Source organism: Esox lucius, chromosome 10, assembly GCF_011004845.1.
Source record: "Esox lucius isolate fEsoLuc1 chromosome 10, fEsoLuc1.pri, whole genome shotgun sequence".
NCBI lineage: Eukaryota > Metazoa > Chordata > Actinopteri > Esociformes > Esocidae > Esox > Esox lucius.
The window spans coordinates 8,114,401-8,134,559 of NC_047578.1; the positions used below are offsets into that span (position 1 = coordinate 8,114,401).

Here is a 20,159-nt window from a genome sequence, read left to right on the forward strand (position 1 = left end):
GTAGACTGCATATTTGCATTGAAATGGAAGGTACCACCGCACTGTGTTTCCTAATTCCCTTCTCTGCTGCTGTGTTTTCCTAAATGCTAATACATCTCGTTGGGAAGAAAGCACCTCTGATGTTCCTCTGACAGACTCGGGCTGGGGCCAGAGGGCCAGCTAAGCAGGGCTTTCCTCACCAGTCCCACATTGATTTGTTCTCTTTTGAATTTACAATAAGGAGATGATGAAAAGGAGAGAGTGAGACGAGCGTAAGCTCCGCACTCCCAGTCTGATGTCGAACTGGGTCGGATGGAACAGAATCAATAGAACACATGTAAATGTCGGAATAATTATTCTCATGATGCAGAAGAAAAGCTTCGGACTTCTTTTTTTAATAAGAAGCTGCAACAAATGGATGAGAACTCAAGAGACAGGCGTTCCCAATTGCCTTATATTTCTTTAAACGCGCTGGGGTTGTTTTGGTTATAACGGGGCAACGATGACATCACATGACTCATCGTCCCTTTCGTTGTAAAAAAATTGACATGCCGGGAGGTAACATTTGACGATCGACGGCAGAGGTTGAGGAAGAGAACCTGCATGACTCCTGCATCGTCACGACGACAGACTGACCAATACGACGGGGTGACATGTAGATGAGTGACCCCCCCCCCCCACCCCCATTTAGAGCCGCGGATGGAAGGCCCCGCGGGACTCACCGTGGCTGTTGCAGCGCGACGTCTCCACCAGCCGGTCGTCCTGGTCGTAACACACTGTGGCCTGGTAACGGTAGCCCTGGCCGCACTCCTTGATGTCCCCCTGGACCTTCATGCCCAGCTGGCCCTCCACGCGCCCACCCTCAGGCAGGATGCAGTCGGACCAATTCCCCACGGGCTGGGCGTTGTACTTGTTACAGGGGCAGTACTGGGTCTCGCTGAGGGGATACACCTGGCTGTTCTTGCACTGGTCACGCTTTTTGCTCTTGCCTGAGGAGAGGAGGAACGGGAGGGAGGGAGGGAGCAAAAGCAGGCGATCAGTCGAAGCGTTGCGTCCGGTCTAAACCACGCCTTTGGGCCTGAGGGGAAATCACTTGAGACGTCCACCGTTTGAGGTCCTTCCACCATTTCGGTCATGCAAATCAATTTCGTGACAACTTGGTTTTTTAAATGAAGTATCTCATCGGTTGGTTCCATGGGTCCGGATTATTGAAACATTTACTGGAACCGGGCTCAGATGAGACAAAATAAACCTTTTGGCACAAAAAATACCAGAGGTTTGGTGTAAAAAGAGGGATGTTCATTCAGAAAAAAAAGATGACTCTTTGCTGCAAAGTGTGGTGGTGGACATGTGATGTTGCGTGGCTGTTTTGCTTCCAAAAGCCCTGTTTGCTTCCAAGCAAAACAGGATAGGCTCAAGGACGTTGTATTAGGTATATTCTAGGAAATATTCTGGAGATGAATGGTCTCAGATCCTTTGAGACTCAGACTAGTTTAACAAGGGGAGAGAGCAAAAAGTACTGAATGTGGGGGTGCTAATATATGTTTGTTTTTTTGAAAAAACATATATCTTGATAAAAAAATCATTTTTGCTTTAAAAAGTTTTACCAAAATTAAAGGTTACATTTTCCATATCATTTTGAGTAGAAGATCAAGCTGATGAACAACATTTCCTATACCAAAGTGTTGACAATTACGAAGAGCGCTGTGCATCTAAATGACCTGAGGTTGAAGGATCAAACCCTCAAAGGAACACTGGATGAAAGAAATGTCAATGTCTCATCGAGTCTGCATTTAGAGGCCGCTATTGTACTTGTAGCTGTTGCCAAAGACTCCAGCGGCAGAAGGTTGTACCACTCACCTACAAGCACCCTCTTGCGTGTCTTGACGCCCACACAGTCCTGTGTGCAGGAAGAGAACTTTGACCAGGCTGTAAGCTGGCAATCGTCCTGGCATGGAAGCTGGCAGGGCTGGGTCAGAGGGGGCATGGAGCTAGCGAACTTCAGACATGCTCCGATGTCTGCTTGACCGTCCTGCTTCCGGCAGGAGACCGCTATAGAAAGAGAAGGGAAGTGAAGAAAGAGTTGTTGGGAGTGAGGGGGTGGTGGATGCTGCGGTGGTGTGAGGCAATGAGCTTTGGAGCACATGTTCGTCATTGTTTATTAGCAAGACTCCCCGTCTCATTTAGTTAATGGCCACTGGTTACTAAGCAAGGCTCGTCACAGGCAATCAGACCTCACAGTGTTTTAAATGATAGTGAATCTATAGTAGTATCACTGAGATGGCTCAGAGCTAGGTGGTGCGAGCTGGTCAAAAGCAGAGCTGCTGCAAAGAAAACCCGGTCAAATTTCTCTGTCAACGGATCGCTTAGATAAACATGTGTGTCTTTTTTGTTGAGCAAAACTCACCTTCACTGCACACATAAATAGTTAATGTGAAAAGAGACAACGACATTTCAATTGGTTTCAATTAAACAGCAATGTCACATTATAGAAACGTTACGAGATTCAGACGGTAGAGCTTTCATCTGAAAATGCCTGTATGGGAATAACTAATGCATTCAAAACCACAGAAATAGTCTGCAATGTTTAAGAGAACATTTAAGATCATTGACTGGACACCGTGTTTTAATTTGACTTTGGGCTGTGGCTTCCAGGGTAATGCAAAAGGGACAAACTCCAGATGAAGTAACACATTTACCCCAAACAATCCCAATTCCTCCTCTACAGCAAATGCATTATCATTTCAACAGACGAAGTATTGAGGTTAAAATATAAAAAAAATGCCTAATTCAAGTAAAATCCAGGGACTTCAGGCAAGGCCGCCCTCATATGTTTGCCCTGCTGGCTTTCACACGGGCCAGGCTCCCAGACACCGGCCATCAGTTCCTCGTGTGTTCTACAACAGCACACACTAACGGAAGAGTTGCTGGCAGATGAGCTGTGAAAGACTACGCGGTGCGGGGTGCTTCACAGTCAGACCCAAAAGGGTTAGACAGAACTGTGAGCGTAGTGTAACGCCCATTGACTTTCCGTCAATAGCTTTCAAACTAGGAGAAGTAAGAGCACTGTATTGAATTGTCTCCCCCGACCCCTCCCCCACCTGCAGTGACCACGGAGATCCTATTACAAGTAATGGGGCTTAATGTGGAGCGTAAAGACGCTGGTCGACTGGTGCTCGTTGTCGGATCAGATAATGTTGTTTCATCGTCTTCAGAGTGTCGGTCCGGAGCAAGACAAGAATGAAGAATTCTTTGCTCCCAGTTCTCTTCAGACACTTCGCAAATGGATGTAGGATGAGTTACTGCAGCGTTGTGCTGAGCTCAATATGTGTTTGAACCTTAATGTGACCAATCGCTTGGTAGTGCAGGTCTGTAGGGAATAAAATTTGGAGAAGAAAATGCTTCTTGTGAGCCCCAGTTAAACAGTTGGGAGATTAAAGTGGCTTGGAGCCCAATGTATTACTTTGAAGCCAACGGATCTCTTTGCGAGCTATATTAGTGCGTGGGACGGACTCACATCAACAATCCCCCATGCTTCCACACTCACATGCAGAGTTCCATAACAAAGTTCAAGGCGAGTCAGAACTTTTGAAAGTATAGGACAGTCTGCATGAATATGACTGAAGTCTGAATTACTTGAAATTACTGGACAGACTATATCCACTAGCAACCAAAATATCCAAATCAGTAGCTCGTTAATAAGAATGTGTGGTTGCTGACCTCGTGCCTGGAGACCAGGTCCACAGGTCTCCACTGCCCCAAGACTGTCCTGACGAACAGACCAAGGAACCAGCTGACATCGCCGCCACTTGTGCGTCTTCCACCTGCAATACCAGACACAGTGCACAGCTGAGTGATCATGGGAATTCTAGTTAAAGTGTAGTTAACTCTGCCACTTCCCAGTTAACCAAGATGGAGCGGCTTTTGAGGGTGATGGAGTCTTACCGGTATCCGAGACAGACGGATCCCGCCTCGCAGTCTCTCTCCTGAGTCAACACATCCGGGCAGTCCTGTCCGCCATTGGCTGGGAGCTGGATGATGATGCGTTTCCTGTTCTGTTTCCTTTTCGTGTTTCCACCTTGTAAAAGCCAATAAAAAAACACCAAATTCACACACTGACCCAATCAAATACCCCATTCATTTATTTTTGTATAGGTTGTCCCCCGTTCTGACAACCAGATGTTGTCAAGTTGAATCTTTCCCTTAGTAGTGTGCATTCAATTCCAACACCAGGTTGAAAACCCCAAGCAAGCACGACATCATGGCATATTAAGTATTCAACATTTTTGAACACATAATCTTGAAATTTTCGCACACCCAAAAAGCCTTGTATGTAGAACGCATTTGGACTCGGCCGGTAAAACAGCAGGCAATTTCCATCCTCGACTATAAATGTAAAATGAGCATGAGAAATGCCCATTACACACTTAAGTGCAAATCGCAGGTCCTTGAAAAGCTCCATGAAAGTGTTATATATTCTGTGTGTTATTAACCTTCACCCAGGAAGAACACTGAAACACAGCGAAGGAGCACCACTGGTGTCCAGCTCTCTCTGTTCCATGGTGGTATTCTCCAGCTGGTCTGGAAAAGGTCATGAAATCAAGTGGCCATATTGATCACGATCTGCTTCTCTTCTTCTGCTGCTGCTTCTGTCCGTCCAATTCAGTGAGTGGGAGGTGAAGTGTTTTATTGCTCCTGCAGGAAGTCCATATCCAGCCTACATACAGGCAGTAATCCACATTCCTGTCAGGATAATATTACAGTGGTCGTATCCTTGTTGCAATAGCTAGATGCAATAGAAACAGCGCTAATATGGTAGGATCTTTATACGAGTGCATATCCATATCAATAACACTCCCAGTAAAGCCAGACGATCTGGGAGGCAAATTAGAAATAATGCAAGCTGTATTACAGGCTGATTTGAGGTTAAAGGGCCAGGAAAACAAGTCCAGGGAATGTTCTTTAGGCTCTACAAAGGATTTTGTAGCATATGTTTCTGGAGAGGTAGCATGTCAAGTAGTTCATGAATACAACACGTACTCTAGGGAAATGGAAATCACAGAAACATGTATGCAAACAAGCCTTTCCTAGCTCACAAAAAAGTTGTTCCAGTGCAGGCAAATTGCTTAAAATTTGTCTTGGCACTTTTTTGCTTATTACCGCCGTTTGTTCCAGTTCTTTATATAGAAGAATGTTGCCAAGCAACAATATTTGTTCGTTCCTTGCTGTTCTAGGAAGCGACAGCTCATAAGCAAATCAGAGCTTTGACACAATGTTTCTCTCAGCTCCAGTGGAAACATTTGAAAAACAAATTAGAATAATTATTTTATAATTGTACGAGGACAACGGTTATCAGATTTCCTAGTTTAGTTTATCCGATTTTTCTAGTTTTGTTGAAACCAGGAAACAAACCCTTAACGACAGATGCACTGTGGTTAATCGCTGTTATAAAGTCCTTTGAAGCACAGGCCAATTTCAAAACCACATAGCCATTTTGACATAGACATGTGCGTACCTGTACGTGAGTCAATGCAAAGTATATTCATAGTAATATTCTTCATCGGTTTGTAATACTTGGCAAAATATATTTTTTTTGCACTTCGAGAGGCTGTATTGTGTCTCATCTATACCTGCTTTGCATGTGACAGGACACGCGCTCCAATCGCTGTAGGGGGTGACAATGCAGTCTCTTTTACACGGCAGGAGGCAGGGTCTGACTGTCTCAGGACGAATACTCTCCGGACACCTGAAATCACATGAAATCACATCAACTAACATAGACGCCCGGACGCCCTGAACCTCGCTGTCTGCTTCTCTGAGATGTGAGGGATCAGAACACACAGAACCATGTTCGGAGAGCCCGCCTTGGCACTGGTTTCAGCTGGGGATTAGGTGAGGTGCCTGAATGTGGCAAATTCTGAATGGGTTGGAGATGTGTTTTATATAGCAATTCTGTTTATAATTATTAAACTAGTCCGAAATATTTCCCCGTTTCCAATGTGAATCGCGAGCAGTTCAGGGGCCTACACAAACCTCTCCTCAGAAACTACCTTCACGGCTACTTTGTCTATTCCAGAGCTAGCATAGCTAACTCAGCATGTCAGTTAATCGTCAAGATGTTGATTAGGTCAAGCCAGTTGAGCTAGGTGGGGCAAGAATACAAATGCCAAACGTCTGGGAGTCCCGGGAGATATTTGAAAACCACCTGTCTACGGATTATGGCAGGATCCTCCCTGGAATTGCAAGGCTGCAGTTTGGGAATAATCACAACCCCTCCAACAGCTCACCATTGTTAATGTATTCGTGTCCCATAAAATGGTAATGAAGACATTAGAGTATCATACCCCATTTCATTCATGACATCATATGATTTCATAATTTGATGAATCTTTACTAAATCTTTCCAAACATAGTGGGTGAATGTTTGCAGCGAAAGCAGTTCAGCAGCTGTAACTATGTCACACCACAATAAACCCACATCACGCGTGTGAGTGGTTGAGTGGCATGGGGCAGGAGTGTGGAGCACTAGCTGAGTAAAAATAAAACAGCGGACGTGAGAATCAAAAACCGCAGGACTGAAACTGGCTGATTTCCATACCCAGCGTGGGGTCTATCATTTCCCTGTCTGCCTCACAGCTCCAGCTTATCCTGCCAGAATAATGCTGCTATTAAAGCTGAATAAATAAATAAATAGATAATTCATTATAATTCCAGTTCCCGGCAGATGCCTCAAGGGTGCCAGAGAGGAAGCCTCTAGATGCTTTTGAACCAGTCTGGAAGCCAGGCAGAAACCTATCAGGGAACCCATCAGCTCATAGCTATGTATGCAACCAGCAGGACATCAGTAACAATAGAATGTGTGTGCTTGTGTGTGTGTGCGCGAGTGTGTGTGAAAAAAAAGTGTCTTGGCACCTTAGTTGAGACATAGGACAGGCTAGGCGTCCACCAGTATCAGATTAGAGGGACCACGTGTTTTAGGATCCCCCATTTAAATCCTAAATCCGTATCATCCACTGATTTAGAATTTTAGCAGATTTTTGCAGATTGTTCGCTATGAGACAGCAAATCATAGCACAGCTTGGGATTTCACGCGTTCCAAAAGTGAATTATTCTGAGGCGGCGGTTTCAAACCGCTTTCTGACCATTCACGCTAAATTCGGCTGGTTGCATTCCTGCAAACTGCACTCATGTCTTTAACGTCTGAAACCGAATTGGGTGCACATCGGTGAATCAGAACATCCCTTCTACTGTATCCTTAGCAAAGGGTTATGGATTTATTATATGATGATCGGAAGAACCAAGCTGTCTTATAACATATTTTTACCCACATCAACAAGTAATGTTCGTCCACTTCACAAATAAAATTCATAAACCATTATACCGGTGGACAATTAAATTGTTAAAGCAAGAACTCTTACATGACTCTTACTCTTCGTCTTGCTTTACATTAAAAGGGAACTGTTATTGTGAAGCATGGACTGTACTTGTGTTGCGCGGACTCTTACTTCTTAGGAGGCACCTGTCCAACGTTTACCCGGACACAGATGACCTTCCGCGTCTGCATCCCCACAGAGCAGGACGAGTCCCCGACCGCGACCCGGGCCCCGGTAGAGTTGGCCAGGGGAACCGAGGTGTCTTCGATGCATTGTCCCCAAGGCCCCGTCTGCCAGTGGTAAACGGTGCATGGGTGCTCGTTGCAGCTACGCATCTCCTGCAGAGCACTGCTGTTAGGGCACAGGAGCCCGCCTGCCAAACACAGCAACGGAAACAGCAATCAGACTGCAGTCATTTGTGAAAACCTACGGCGGTTTTCATAAAGAAGCACATAGCAGAAGCAGGAAATCTCTGAGCTACAAGGGCACGGACATCTTGGACAACAAGGCTTCTCTGCTTTGTCCCTTGAGTCTCGGCTAACTGTTTTCATCTCATCAAGTGAGAAATGCCGGGCTGTTAAGCTGGTTTGTCTCTCATCATCCAAAGCATCCCCACTTCCATTCAAATGCTCCAGCTGTGTCTTGTTGTTGTTCTCCAGATTGAGTTCCCTTTAAATCCACGCATTGCTTTAAAAAACAGTTGCCATGTCTGTGCTAAACCAACCACGTCCATTGTAGACTGAGACAAAAGAGACAATCTGACAGTCTCTTGGACACAAGGTGGACAGCATGTCACCCCTTCCCGGAGAGGTGTGCGTGAGTGTGAGACCCCTCCCCTCGGTGGGAAGCCATTAGCAGGCCCTTCTAGACCCCCGAGGGGCAGGGCAGCCATTACCACCGCAACGTACAGTGACCAATCAATGAGATCCACCAATCGATGAAGAAGAAGGACCGAGATAGTCCAACCAGTGGAAGACGATGGCCACAATCCACCAATCAATGCTGGAGGAGGACTGAGATCAGACAATCGATGGGGGATCAGGGGAAAACAGATGAACCTTATATGAGGACCAGCTTCTATCTTTAAGAGCCACACAGATTGGATAATTTACAGCTATGTTGCCTGACGGGGGAGTTCTTCAACAGGTCATTTATAAAACACGCTATAGACGCTTGTCCTCTGTACAACATTAGATCAGCGTTTCCCAAACTAGGGGTCGCATCCCAAGGTGGGGATGCCTTATTTGAATATGCGGTCGTGAGCAAAACTATGGTTGAAAAATCTCAAATGGCACATAGAACCAGAGTTATTTGACTGTTTCAGTTTTTTTCCTCCAACTAGTAATTTAACCAATGCAATGTTATGGCCACATTCCAGGTACATAAGACTGTCCTGTGCTTTTCTTTATGCCCTTAAAACAGAGTGGACAGGACCAGGCAGTCAGTTAGGCTGACGGAGAAAGACGGTCATCAATGCTAATTCTGGTTGTAAAGCAGTATTTTAATGTTTCAGTGCTACTAATACAACTATTAACCTCTGACTTATAATGGCTCAGTGTGCTTTATTGAATATCTGCCTTGTTCGTGGTGCCTGTCTTGCAAAAGCAACATAAAAATCGTTAAGCGGCAATATTGTGGTGGCAGTAGAAGTACCTTTGTTCTCTCTATGTTATAAATAGGCTGGTGCACAGCTCGCCATATATCGACCGAGTAAACATCTACCTCCGACATCAACAGGGCTGCTCATAATATGGTCGGCAAAAACATCTATGAGACATTGTATTTCTCAGGGGGTGGGCCATCGGGTCGGTCAGATATTGGTGGATCTAGGGGGTGGGCCATCGGGTTGGTCAGGTATTGGTAGATCTAGGGGGTGGGCCACCAGGTTGGTCAGGTATTGGTGGTTGAACATTCTGCTTTTTTCTACGGTTGCCTGCTCTCTCTTCCATTGACATCACGTGGATTTTGACACCAGTTTGCTATCACAAGCTTCACATTGACATCAATGCATAATCTATGCCAGTTGGTGTAGTTACACACACAGATCTCAAATCAATAGTTGCTCTTGTACGGTGAACTGGAAGGTCCTATATCACTGTTTGATAGCAGATGGCCAGTAGAAGAACGTATGTAGGACTTCGTACTACAATCAGCCCACACCTAGCATCTGCCACGTACACCGTATGCACAAACATACGCACACACACACACACACACACAGAGCCTGTCGTTTATCACGGCCAGTGTCTGTATGTCTCCTAAAGTGTAGGAAGGCAGTAAATGAAGCGCGGCGAGCAGCCCGACTCTGATTCTGCCGAACGGACGACATGACAATCATCCTCATGTTTAAAGCCTCCCTCCCTTTCCAGTGTGGTTCATTCCAACGCACCACTGGTCCTGTGGAGGATAACCAGGAGAAGTGGTTAAATGGCATTCTCCAAAACGGGCTCCGGCTCGCTGATCTCCCGCAAGGCCTTCACACCGCCTGCTCCGTGGGGTGGGGGGGGATTGTATACAGCTGGGTGACTGGCAGCTGGGAGAGTAAGACAGTTACCCAGAGGCACTTGTTTCATTACGGACCAGAGTGTCTCCCACACTTCCACTCCCCGCAGGGTGTTGGTTGGCACTTAACGCTAAGCAATGCTCATTACTAACACCAAGCGGTTCAGTGTCGATTTTACATATTACACATGACATTTTGCTGACCGGGAGGATAAACAGGCTGGTGCCCAGCCAGCCATATATATAGCGAGTGCTCATCTACGCTAACATCAGCATGGCTGGTCATAACGTGGTCAGCAAAAACATCTGTGAGGCAATGCCTTCCAAGGGCATAAGAAATGATATTACTGAAGAGGCCAGGAAGCGGCGACAGACCTTAGTGGACGGTAAAGTTGTTTTGAATTCTTAATTAACTACCATCCATATACTTTTGAGAGGTACTATGAAGACTGCGAAGCACAGGGCACTTCACCCACAACACCCAGACACTACGAACCTAAACATTAAACTCTAAGACATCCAGGTATTCTAGTGATGGGACAACAACCACAGAAACCTACACAGAACCCTAACCTACACAGAACACTTCACAGAACCCTACCCTACACAGAACCCAACTCAGAACCCTACATAGAACCTTATATTTTAAATACTTCAGCTGCATGTGAACGATTTTGTCTGATACAATGGAACCAAAACCTTTTTAGACGATCTACTGTGTGTATATAGACAGGCTCTGTCAAACACTCAGCACTGTGTAATATTTAAACCTCAGTCAGATGCTGTGTCCTATTGTCCAACTTCCACACACCAATTCCTCCTCTCGGCAGGACAACAGCTCTTACTGACCGGACCTCACCAACAGATTCGGGTCCAGTGTGGCTCTCTGTGGTCTCACCTTCCCCGGCGTTGTAGGCCAGAACCGAGCGCGCTCTCGTCTGTCTCCCCTCGGTGTTCTTCCCGGAGCAGGTGTGTGAGCACAGCGACCAGGGGGTCCAGGGGCTGAGGACACAGTCCTTGGGGCAGGGCACTTCACAGACGACGGGCATGGGCAGGATGGCGTCACGGCACAGCTGGCGGTCTACATGCTCACCTAAACACACGGGGAGAAAGCATGTCAGACCAGGGTGAATGTCCGGGCCTAGGGGCAGAGGCACACCAACGCGGCCGTGATAGGAAATTGTCGCAGGCCGACTGCGTTTGATCTAATTCAAAGAGATTTTTCTCCATTGTTTTGGCGATACAACATAGATACACAGATACAACATAAATATGGAAATGTTCCCCTGTATTCTGTTCCTGGCTGCTGCTCGCTTCAGCCACATTCCATCTACTGTTTGCATGGTTTAAACAGGTAACATCAACACTTCCTCACACTGTCGAGTCCAGGTAACTGTGGAAACCCTATCAAACAGCCAAATGCCCAGCAGTCCAACATCCTCATAGAAAAATGCTAGATATCATGGTTTTTAAGGGATATGCCAACAAGTTTATTTTCATGATGGTCTTGATTCAGAACTGGTGGCTCCGCGGTTCCATGATAACTGTGCCAGTTTTAATGTTTACACATTACCTAAAAGATGCTTTTGCTTTCTCAGAAACAAGCAAACAGATTAGTGAGCCATTGGGCATGAGGGAGCAAGCCGTAGGGACTACAACTTCATTCAAAACAAGAACCTATGAATAAAAGTGGATATTTATGCCAATTCAGATTCAAATTCAGGCAGTGAGGCATTAGTGTAATCTTTCACTCGTGACTTTGACAGGGTACGTGGGAGAAAATTGTTCTCATATCCAATTATTGCATCTCAAAAGCATCAGGGCTAGACGAAAACCTTAGTCACATACACTAAGATACTGAATTATTGGCATCTTTGCAGAGGTGTCTTTGATACGCAAGCACACATGCCTTCACATTCCTATACACAAATAAACAAACAAACACACACACACAAACAAACACCTTTACATGCGTACACACAAACAAACACACAAATCTCTGGGCCATGATGCATTGTTCATATCTGCCTCTTAAAAGTGAACAAAACACGTTACCTACAAACAATTTCGTATTATGGTCTTTTAATGTTAACACACTGCTTTCTTTACAGATGTGCGTATGCTTTCAGATCCCTCCATGCCCAGATCATCACATAGACCCGTCCTACATACAGTTCTCCACATATGTTTAATATAACACTGTAGTAAGAACAGGGTTCAAATGGAGTTCTGTAGCCTGCCATATGTGTTAATACTTCATTATTAATCTTCCTCTCTATGTGTTGTACATCAACACCAAAAAGGTAGCTTTTCCAGAGCTACAGTAAAACAGTTAAACACAAGAAAGAGAGAGATCTAGATTTAATTAACCTTTAGCAGGTTCATTCCGTTTTGTGAAATGACTTGATTATAAAGCCTGCTAATATAAACTTTTAAAATATTTGTAAAAGATAAAATATTAAACAACGTACGATTCAGCCAAGAGAAAAACAACAATTGAAGGAGTGAGCTGAGGGTGATCTCAGTGGTCTGTTGTTGAGATCTTGAAGGTCAAAACAAGGAGGGCTGGCGACAGAATCGCTCGATACGGATTCCAGACCATCCTTAATAGTTTTAGAGGGAATCCAAGGGCTTTAATGAGTTTAGGATTTAACATTGTGTTCAAAGTTTCAATAGGACATAGATCTAGATCTAGCAGAGAAACCTCACTAATCCAAGTCCTACGTTTCTCTTCACCTCCCTCCTCACCAAACCTAACTCCACCCTCACCCCATCCTGTCGCCTCTCTCTCCTGGTTCGCTCTAACCTCCCCTCACCTCACCCCATCCTGTCACCTCTCTCTCCTGGTTCGCCCTAACCTCCCCTCACCCCACCCCATCCTGTCACCTCTCTCTCCTGGTTCGCCCTAACCTCCCCTCACCTCAAACCATCTTGTCACTCTTACGTCGGTCCCTCAGTGAGACTCCACCCTTTGTATCCCAGTCTCCTACTACATTCTCAGGCCGTCCCCGGCGTGTGAGCAGCAAAGGAAAGCTTCGGGGGAAATATCCACTAGCCATTATGGGATCCCGAACCATCGCTGTATTCTAAATCCCTGGGATGCCGCCACGACGGCAAAACCTTACCCATAACCCATCCTGCCTCACTTACCAGGAACAATAGATGTGTGAGTGAACTACCACCCCCACTTTAACCGCCCTGCTTATCTTCACCTCCTCCTATCACATATCCCTCAGAATCAATGAAGCCCACCTTTACCCCCATCCACAGCCCATTGTATACCGGCCCATTCCATCTGTCATTGGCAGTGATGAACACCCTGTAGTGACCGGGGGAATCAGAGCCAATCTGATCACACATCTGGAGCCATGTGGAGAAAACAAATCCATTTTCATCAGCGGTTGACAACGGGTCAATAGTTACAGTGAAGAGTGTCGCCACGGGGGATGCGTGCGCGCGTGCGTGCGTGCGTGTGTGTGTGTGTGTGTGCAGTGGGTGGTGGAAGGGAAGTCTTTCATGTGATAGATTGGGAGTGAAAATCATCGAAGTGTTGGTATGACACTGATTATTCTCACTGTCTTTTTGTGACATCTTTGTGTCTGGCTTCATTCATCCTAAATACAAAGGGGAAAACAGTACAACACTGTACAAACAAGACAGCACAATGGCCATGGGAACTCTCAAGACCTTCATAATAAGATCCTTGGCTAGCCATAGGTACGTCATCCAGCCCTTTCCAGATCCAGCGTGTCTGGAAATCAATTCAGCAAAGCCCACAGAGGTGAAAACCGCCAGACTTTGAGGGGACTTGATGTAAAAAAGCACCAGACAGCATTAGACATCATCAACACACATCTGGAAACACAAGGAAACACTTCAGCCTCACACAGATGTCACAAAACCCACACGCACACACTGATGCGGAAGAACGGCACGGCAAATGTGAACTGACTGTGCAGCAGCACCTAGGTAATTTAATTCACCAGTAACCGGATTCAACAGGATCCTCCGGTCCACAGCCGGACCACAGCAGCCAGAATCCCAGTTCTCTGGATAAGTGGCAAGGAGAGATGTGGAGGTCACCTTGAACCAAGAAATATGTGTGTGTGTGGGGGGGGGGGGTTCTTTCTTTTTCAGAGACAGCTACCTGAGCTGGTTTTGTTCACAGAATAGTTTAATATTATACACAATGTCTTTAGGGAGGGGTGGAGAAAGGATATGGAGGGAATACAATATGTAGAAGAGAGGTAGAAATAGAGGCAGTGACAGATACACATTTTAAAGTAAGGTGGAGATGGAAGGAGGAAAAAACAGAGAGTTATGAGCAGATGGGGATTGAATGTGTTTTTAGTTTTTCTCATAAATATTTCTACCTAATATCTGAACATTCGTACATTCTTACATTTTGCTGGTAACATAAAAGTTCCAATGCGCTCAACAACTAGTCCTCTCCTCGGAAAAAACACAGCGACTTACAATAAAAGAGGTTTACGCTGGGTAATCATTGTCACGGCAACGACATGCGCAGGAAGCAAGAGACACTGGCTGGTGTGAATGGGGATGTTGATTACTGTTTAAAATGTGAGAACTGATTGAAAAGCACCAACGCACACATGTACAAAGACACCACCATTCAAACACACATGCACACACGCGCACAGACACACGTTCCTTCCCCAGGGTCCTCATTATCTAGCTGTGTGCTATGGTTCAGAAATCTTCCCATAATTGCTATATTCATACGCTGAATCTTAGACGAACTAGGGAGAATGGAAAATTCCCAGGATGTAAAATACAATTACAACGCACAGTCCCTAATTGCATCATTAACACAAAGTGAGTTCCATAGAATTTCTCCAACAACAATGGAGTTAGAAAATCTGCGGAGTTCTCCCGTTTCTGTCCCCATGGTTGGATTTTTAAGATATTGAATGTCTATAATGGTGGTGGTGAATCACACCTACATTCAGTCATACTACTTCTCACATTGCTAACCATTTTCATTGTTACCTTTTCTGGTTAAGTTATTGATTAAATTAGGGTTCAGGGAGTTCAATAAACTGAATGAGACTAAACTGCATCTGTAACGTACAAGGCTTGTTCGGTCTACCCTGAATAAAAAGGCTCTCCTCCCAAACCACATTCAAAATGAATCAGTTAGACTCCTCTCAAGAGGCCATGTTTATGATTGCACATGCCATAATAAATGTTTCCTCTCTGCGTCAGACCGGCTCGGAGAAAAATGCAATCCGTGTGAGCAGGAAAATGTGGTGTTTCGGTTCGACACTGTTACAAAAACTAAATGATGGGTCTGGATATACAGCGGTAGAGTTATCATTTGAAATTTCTATAGGAGATTGTGGATAAAAAAAATTGGTGAAAAAGCATTTTTGTGTGACCTATTGAACTATAAATAATAATTCAATTCGCACTAGAATCCAATGTTACCATGCAAAAATCCTATATTACCAATCTAGAATCCAATGTTATCATGCTAGAATCCTATATTTCCATTCTAGAATCCAATGTTATCATGCTAGAATCCTATATTACCATTATAGAATCAAATGTTATGCTAGAATCATATATTACCAATCTAGAATCCAATGTTATCATGCTAGAATCATATATTACCAATCTAGAATCTAATGTTACTATGACAGAATACTATATTATCATGCTAAAATGCAAAATAACAGTCCCTATATAACCATTCCAATGCTACTATTTTTGGAAAAGCATCAAACACTGGGGTTATTATATTCAGCAGTCAAATGCTAACTGAATTCTGTCTCTGTGACACAGTTTTTTGGGAGAGAATATGAAAGAGCAGGTGCTGTATATTTAGCTCTGTCTCTGTGTGTATAACTGTGTGTGTGTGTGTATGTGTGAGTTTATTTGTGCGTGTGTGTGGGTGTATATGTGTGAGTTTATTTGTGTGTGTGTGTGTGTGTGTCTCGTCAGGCTGCGCCAGCCTAGCTCTCTGTGCCTCATACTCAGCAGGCAGCAGAATTACGAGCAGCAGTGGCTGGACCTTAGGCCCCATGGGATATCAGGTGGCACGCCGCGGCTGGCTTCAAGCCCTTTAGCACAAAGCTTTACACACACACACACACACACACACACAGGACAGGTGCACTGTACATAGTGCTTAACATTCTTAGGGTAACACTAGCAACACAGAGAGAAATAAATATCCCTAACAAAATGGGTTAAAAAAACAAGTAATTATCCTGTTGGGCTGTAGTCCAGGGGACAACACAGACAAACACACTCACAAAAACACACACACCTGGGCATCGGACCAAGGCCGAGGCCCTGCAGGTCAAGTTCAAGCCTAGGCCATGCAGCTAAAGCCCAGCATTAGAAAAGCTTCAGCTCAAAATGACCCAAAACGTTTTGTAAAACCACCAGGGAATCCACCATGAAAATCCGCTGCAACATTGTAATTACGGAGAAGACAAATAACACAAACGCCTCTCTATCGCTCTGTATTTCTATCTCTCTATCTGTGTGTCTCTCTCTGTCCTCTACCTCTGTCTCTCAATCTCTATCTTTATTAATCTTTCTATGCCTGCGTCTCTCTCATTCTATTTATTTGTCTCTCTAAGTCTCTCTGTCTCTGTATCTTTCTATTTCTGTCTGTCTAGCTCTGTCTCTATCTCTGTCTCTCTGTTTATCTGTTCATCTGTCATCTGTGTCTTTATGTTTCTATCTGTCTCTATCTCTGTTTCTATCTGTCTCTCTGTGCAGAACTTCCCATCTGTCTCTGTCTCTCCATCTGTGTCTTTATGTCTCTGTCTCTCTATTTCTGTCTCTCTGTGCAGATCTTCCCATCTGTCTCTTTATCTCTGTACCTTCACTGTTGACACACTGGACTTGAGGAATTTGGGTTCCAGCTCCGCAGTCTCTGTCGTTGTCCGGGGTACACTCCTCCAGCTTCAGCAGCAGCCAATCGTAGCAGCTGGGCTCGTCACATGGTATGGCCTCCACCAGGTGAGGGCAGCTTCCTGTTCCTCCTGTGGGCTCGTTGATGATCCTCCTCTTCCTCAGTTTGAACCCTGAGAGGACAACAACAGGGTCAGACTGACAGGAGGTGGGTATCTGGACACCGCCGGGTCAGGGTGAAATGTTTCATCTGGTTATACTTTTGCAATATACTTTTGCATAAGTAAAGTCGACATAGTACAGAATATTTGGAACAGCAGGAGCTAAAAGATAGTCACACATCACCCCCACACTGATCAACAACCCCCTCTGCGATAACACTTTCAGGGCTGCTAAACATATTTGTCCCAACTTAATTTCTGAGTAAGTACATTAACTTCCCTCAGTTCAGTTATGGTCACAGTATGTCTTGGCTTTGATGATAACCGTAAAATGGCATTTATTTAACACGACAGGACCATTAAGTCCTAGAAGATGACAGACATTAGAGAAACAGCTTCACATAATGAATATTATTACTGAATATTATTACTCTTCCCCCATTCACACAGGCTTTACCCAAAGTGACTAATGTATGCAGCAATCCATTAATATGGCTGGGATTTGAGCTCCTCTTAGTCTCAGGGCTTTCCTCTCTTTCTGCTCAAGAATATCTAGCGGGGCTGGGAGGTGTGTGCGCGTGTCTGTGTTAACCCCTGAATGCCCAGCCCAAGGTCACCTCGTCCCCAGCCCCAGGGGTTTTTCCTACTTCTGTTAAAGCCAGATAACAGACAGGACCACGGGGCAGCCATTCGGCATGACTGCAGGACTCAGGTGGAGAATGGGCAACGGCTGATGGCTAACTCTCTTTTTCTCTCCAGTACGTTTTAAGATTCTGTCCCTTCCTTCCCCAGTCGTCTGTTTAATCAGGAGGGGGTGGTCAGAGGTACATTTGTCAGGTGTCAGGCAGACCTGGAGGGTTTCGCCTGAACACGGGCGGGGGGGGGGGGGGGGGGGTGAGGGAGAGACCGCAAAGGGGAGAGGTGGAGGGGAGAAAACTGGTCGGAGTGGTTTCAGACTCGGGGACAGATGAAATAGGGGTCAAGCCAGTGGTTTTATCTGAAACGACGGCTCCCTGTAGAAACCACAGCGAAGGCCGGAAAAGGTCAACCGACTGAGTTAGGTCTTTCCTTCCTGAGAGAGCCTGTAACATAACGATGGAGGGACCCGTCGGCCAGTATGGCCAGTGCTGGGATGAAAGGAACTAGCCGTCATTTGAAAAGATTTCTCCTGTTACTGCGCCGGCTGTTTCCAAAACCCGTCAGACACCGGTGGACAGAAACAAACCCCGCGCGCGCGTGTACACAGCCCACTTGGGCCGCCGACGCCAACGGTGACAAACGTTGATTAAAGTAATGCTGGGGGATCAGGGCTTGTTGATGCTGCATGTAGCTCATTGTCACAGGGATAAAACAGATTTAGTGCCCAGAGGATCGTCTGGTAGTCAGCTTCTCCCGGCTAATGAGAGCCACACTCCTAGTCGGTTCGTGTGTGCCTAAAGACACACAGCAGTGTGTTGCGGCAGGAGAGACAGAGGGAACGAGGGGAGGGGAGGGGAGCGGAGGGTGGGGGAAGGGAGGGAAAAAGACAGCGAGGGAGCAACGCGCTCTGTAAGACTGAATCCGTCATTAGGACGCATGGGGGAGAGTTTCCAGCCATCCCTTCCATTTGAGATGCTTCATTAGAGTAGAGTCAATAGGCATTAGTCACAAAGGAGAATGTTCTGGACAGGGCTGTGGCAGTTCTGAGGGTAATTATGGCCTGAGCCAGCCAGCAAGTCTGGGTCGGTCTGTGTCAGTGTGTGTGTGTGTGTTTGAGTGTGTGTGTGTGTCCCCGTATGTATGTGTGTCAGCGTGTGCGTTTGTGAGTGATGGACACCAAGTCCTCCTCCACCATCGACTACCAAAGAGGAAGAAGAGACATCGCTTATCTTGTCCCCTCGCTCCAGGGTCCCCTCTCCATCCCTCTCTGTGAAGACAACAGGGACCGTAGGGTTTTGTGAAAACGCGTGACCATTCCACCAAAACCAGGGTGGGGGGAGAGAAGGGCCAAACTGTAGCCGTGATATTGATGCACAGAAATGTCCTTGAGAGAAGTCAATATCAACAGAAGATCAACACACACTCTAGACTGAAGAAGTGCTATTTCACACTTACATAAATATATTTCTCCAACATTCCACTCCCTTTGACAGAGCTCTTAGAAAACGTCCAAATGATTGCCTTCTCACCTAAATTGTTTTTTTTGATGTCTGCATTCCACAGTTCTGAGCCTATCTGTCCTCATACAATAAGCCTGTCGGGTCCCAGGTGCCGCCTAAGAAGACTGCGAAGGTGGAGAAAATCTATATTTAAACTCAATACAGCGTGATAACCGATGCAGCTGAATGCAACCCAAATAAAGATGAATTTTAGCAAGGAGGCACGCCTGTCCCAGACTGAACACGGCTTAAGCTGTCCAATCGTGTTATCAGTTTATCGGGACCGCTATGGTGAGCGATGGACACAACCGGGAACGCAGCGACATTAACACACCTGCTATTGACACTGGGACGTGTGTCCGACGCCTGTTTCACTTTAGGATCGAACCTGAGTCTCAAAATGGGAAATAGAACTCCCTCAAGGACACACTGACTGTCTGGAAGTGTCGCATCGCAGCCAGTAGTGAAATGTGTTTGTAATACATCTTAACCTTAGACGTGACTGTCATTAGCGCTGGGCTCCACCCACCTTTCTTAGAGGCTGTGTCCAGGCAGTTCTCAAAGGTGCAGGGTCCCCAGGCACTCCAGGAGGACAGGTCACACTCCACAGGGCAGGGGATGTGGCACAGCTGAGTGGTGTTGGGGGCCGGACTGAGGCACAGCTCATTGTCCACGGGTCTGGAGGCTGAAAACAGGCAAAGAGACGTGTTTTCCAACAGCTTGGAGATCTAGATGGACAAGGAGACGGGGCAGGCGAAGGGAACAACTTGGTCACAGAACGGATAAGGTTTAAAGGCAAGGTGGTGCACTGACACGCCAACAGGCTTTTACTATCCCTGATGATTTGCTGATTCAAATACTTTTGTTCAGGCTCTCCTTGACAGGGTTGCAGAATAGAACGTACGTCTCAAAACGATATCAGGAACTGTTTTACTAGACACAAATGAAAAACCAGCGAAACCCCCTCAGCTACGCTGTTTGTAGTCATGCAAATTATATTAATACATCACATCCAAGAAATCGTTTAGCAGACTGTCTAACTTTTAAATGTTTCATTATCCCACTGACACTGCTCTGGGTGGGGAATGACAAAGACCTGGTGTTTTCCTCTTTATTTC

General features: G+C 45.7%; 1 protein-coding gene across 2 annotated transcripts in view; it reads right to left on the reverse strand.

The window, feature by feature from the left end:
* The window catches only part of thsd7aa (thrombospondin, type I, domain containing 7Aa), a 98,583-nt gene that overhangs the window by 23,528 nt on the left and 54,896 nt on the right, over nucleotides 1–20,159 (reverse strand). For both annotated transcript variants that reach the window (XM_010873411.4, XM_034294743.1), the window contains exons 5-13: nucleotides 19,571–19,726; nucleotides 16,712–16,915; nucleotides 10,753–10,947; nucleotides 7,485–7,725; nucleotides 5,610–5,725; nucleotides 3,925–4,057; nucleotides 3,700–3,803; nucleotides 1,840–2,031; nucleotides 702–968 (exon numbers count right to left, since the gene is read on the reverse strand). In XM_010873411.4, coding sequence (XP_010871713.2) covers nucleotides 702–968; nucleotides 1,840–2,031; nucleotides 3,700–3,803; nucleotides 3,925–4,057; nucleotides 5,610–5,725; nucleotides 7,485–7,725; nucleotides 10,753–10,947; nucleotides 16,712–16,915; nucleotides 19,571–19,726 — 1,608 coding nt within the window. The remainder of the gene's footprint in view (nucleotides 1–701; nucleotides 969–1,839; nucleotides 2,032–3,699; nucleotides 3,804–3,924; nucleotides 4,058–5,609; nucleotides 5,726–7,484; nucleotides 7,726–10,752; nucleotides 10,948–16,711; nucleotides 16,916–19,570; nucleotides 19,727–20,159) is intronic.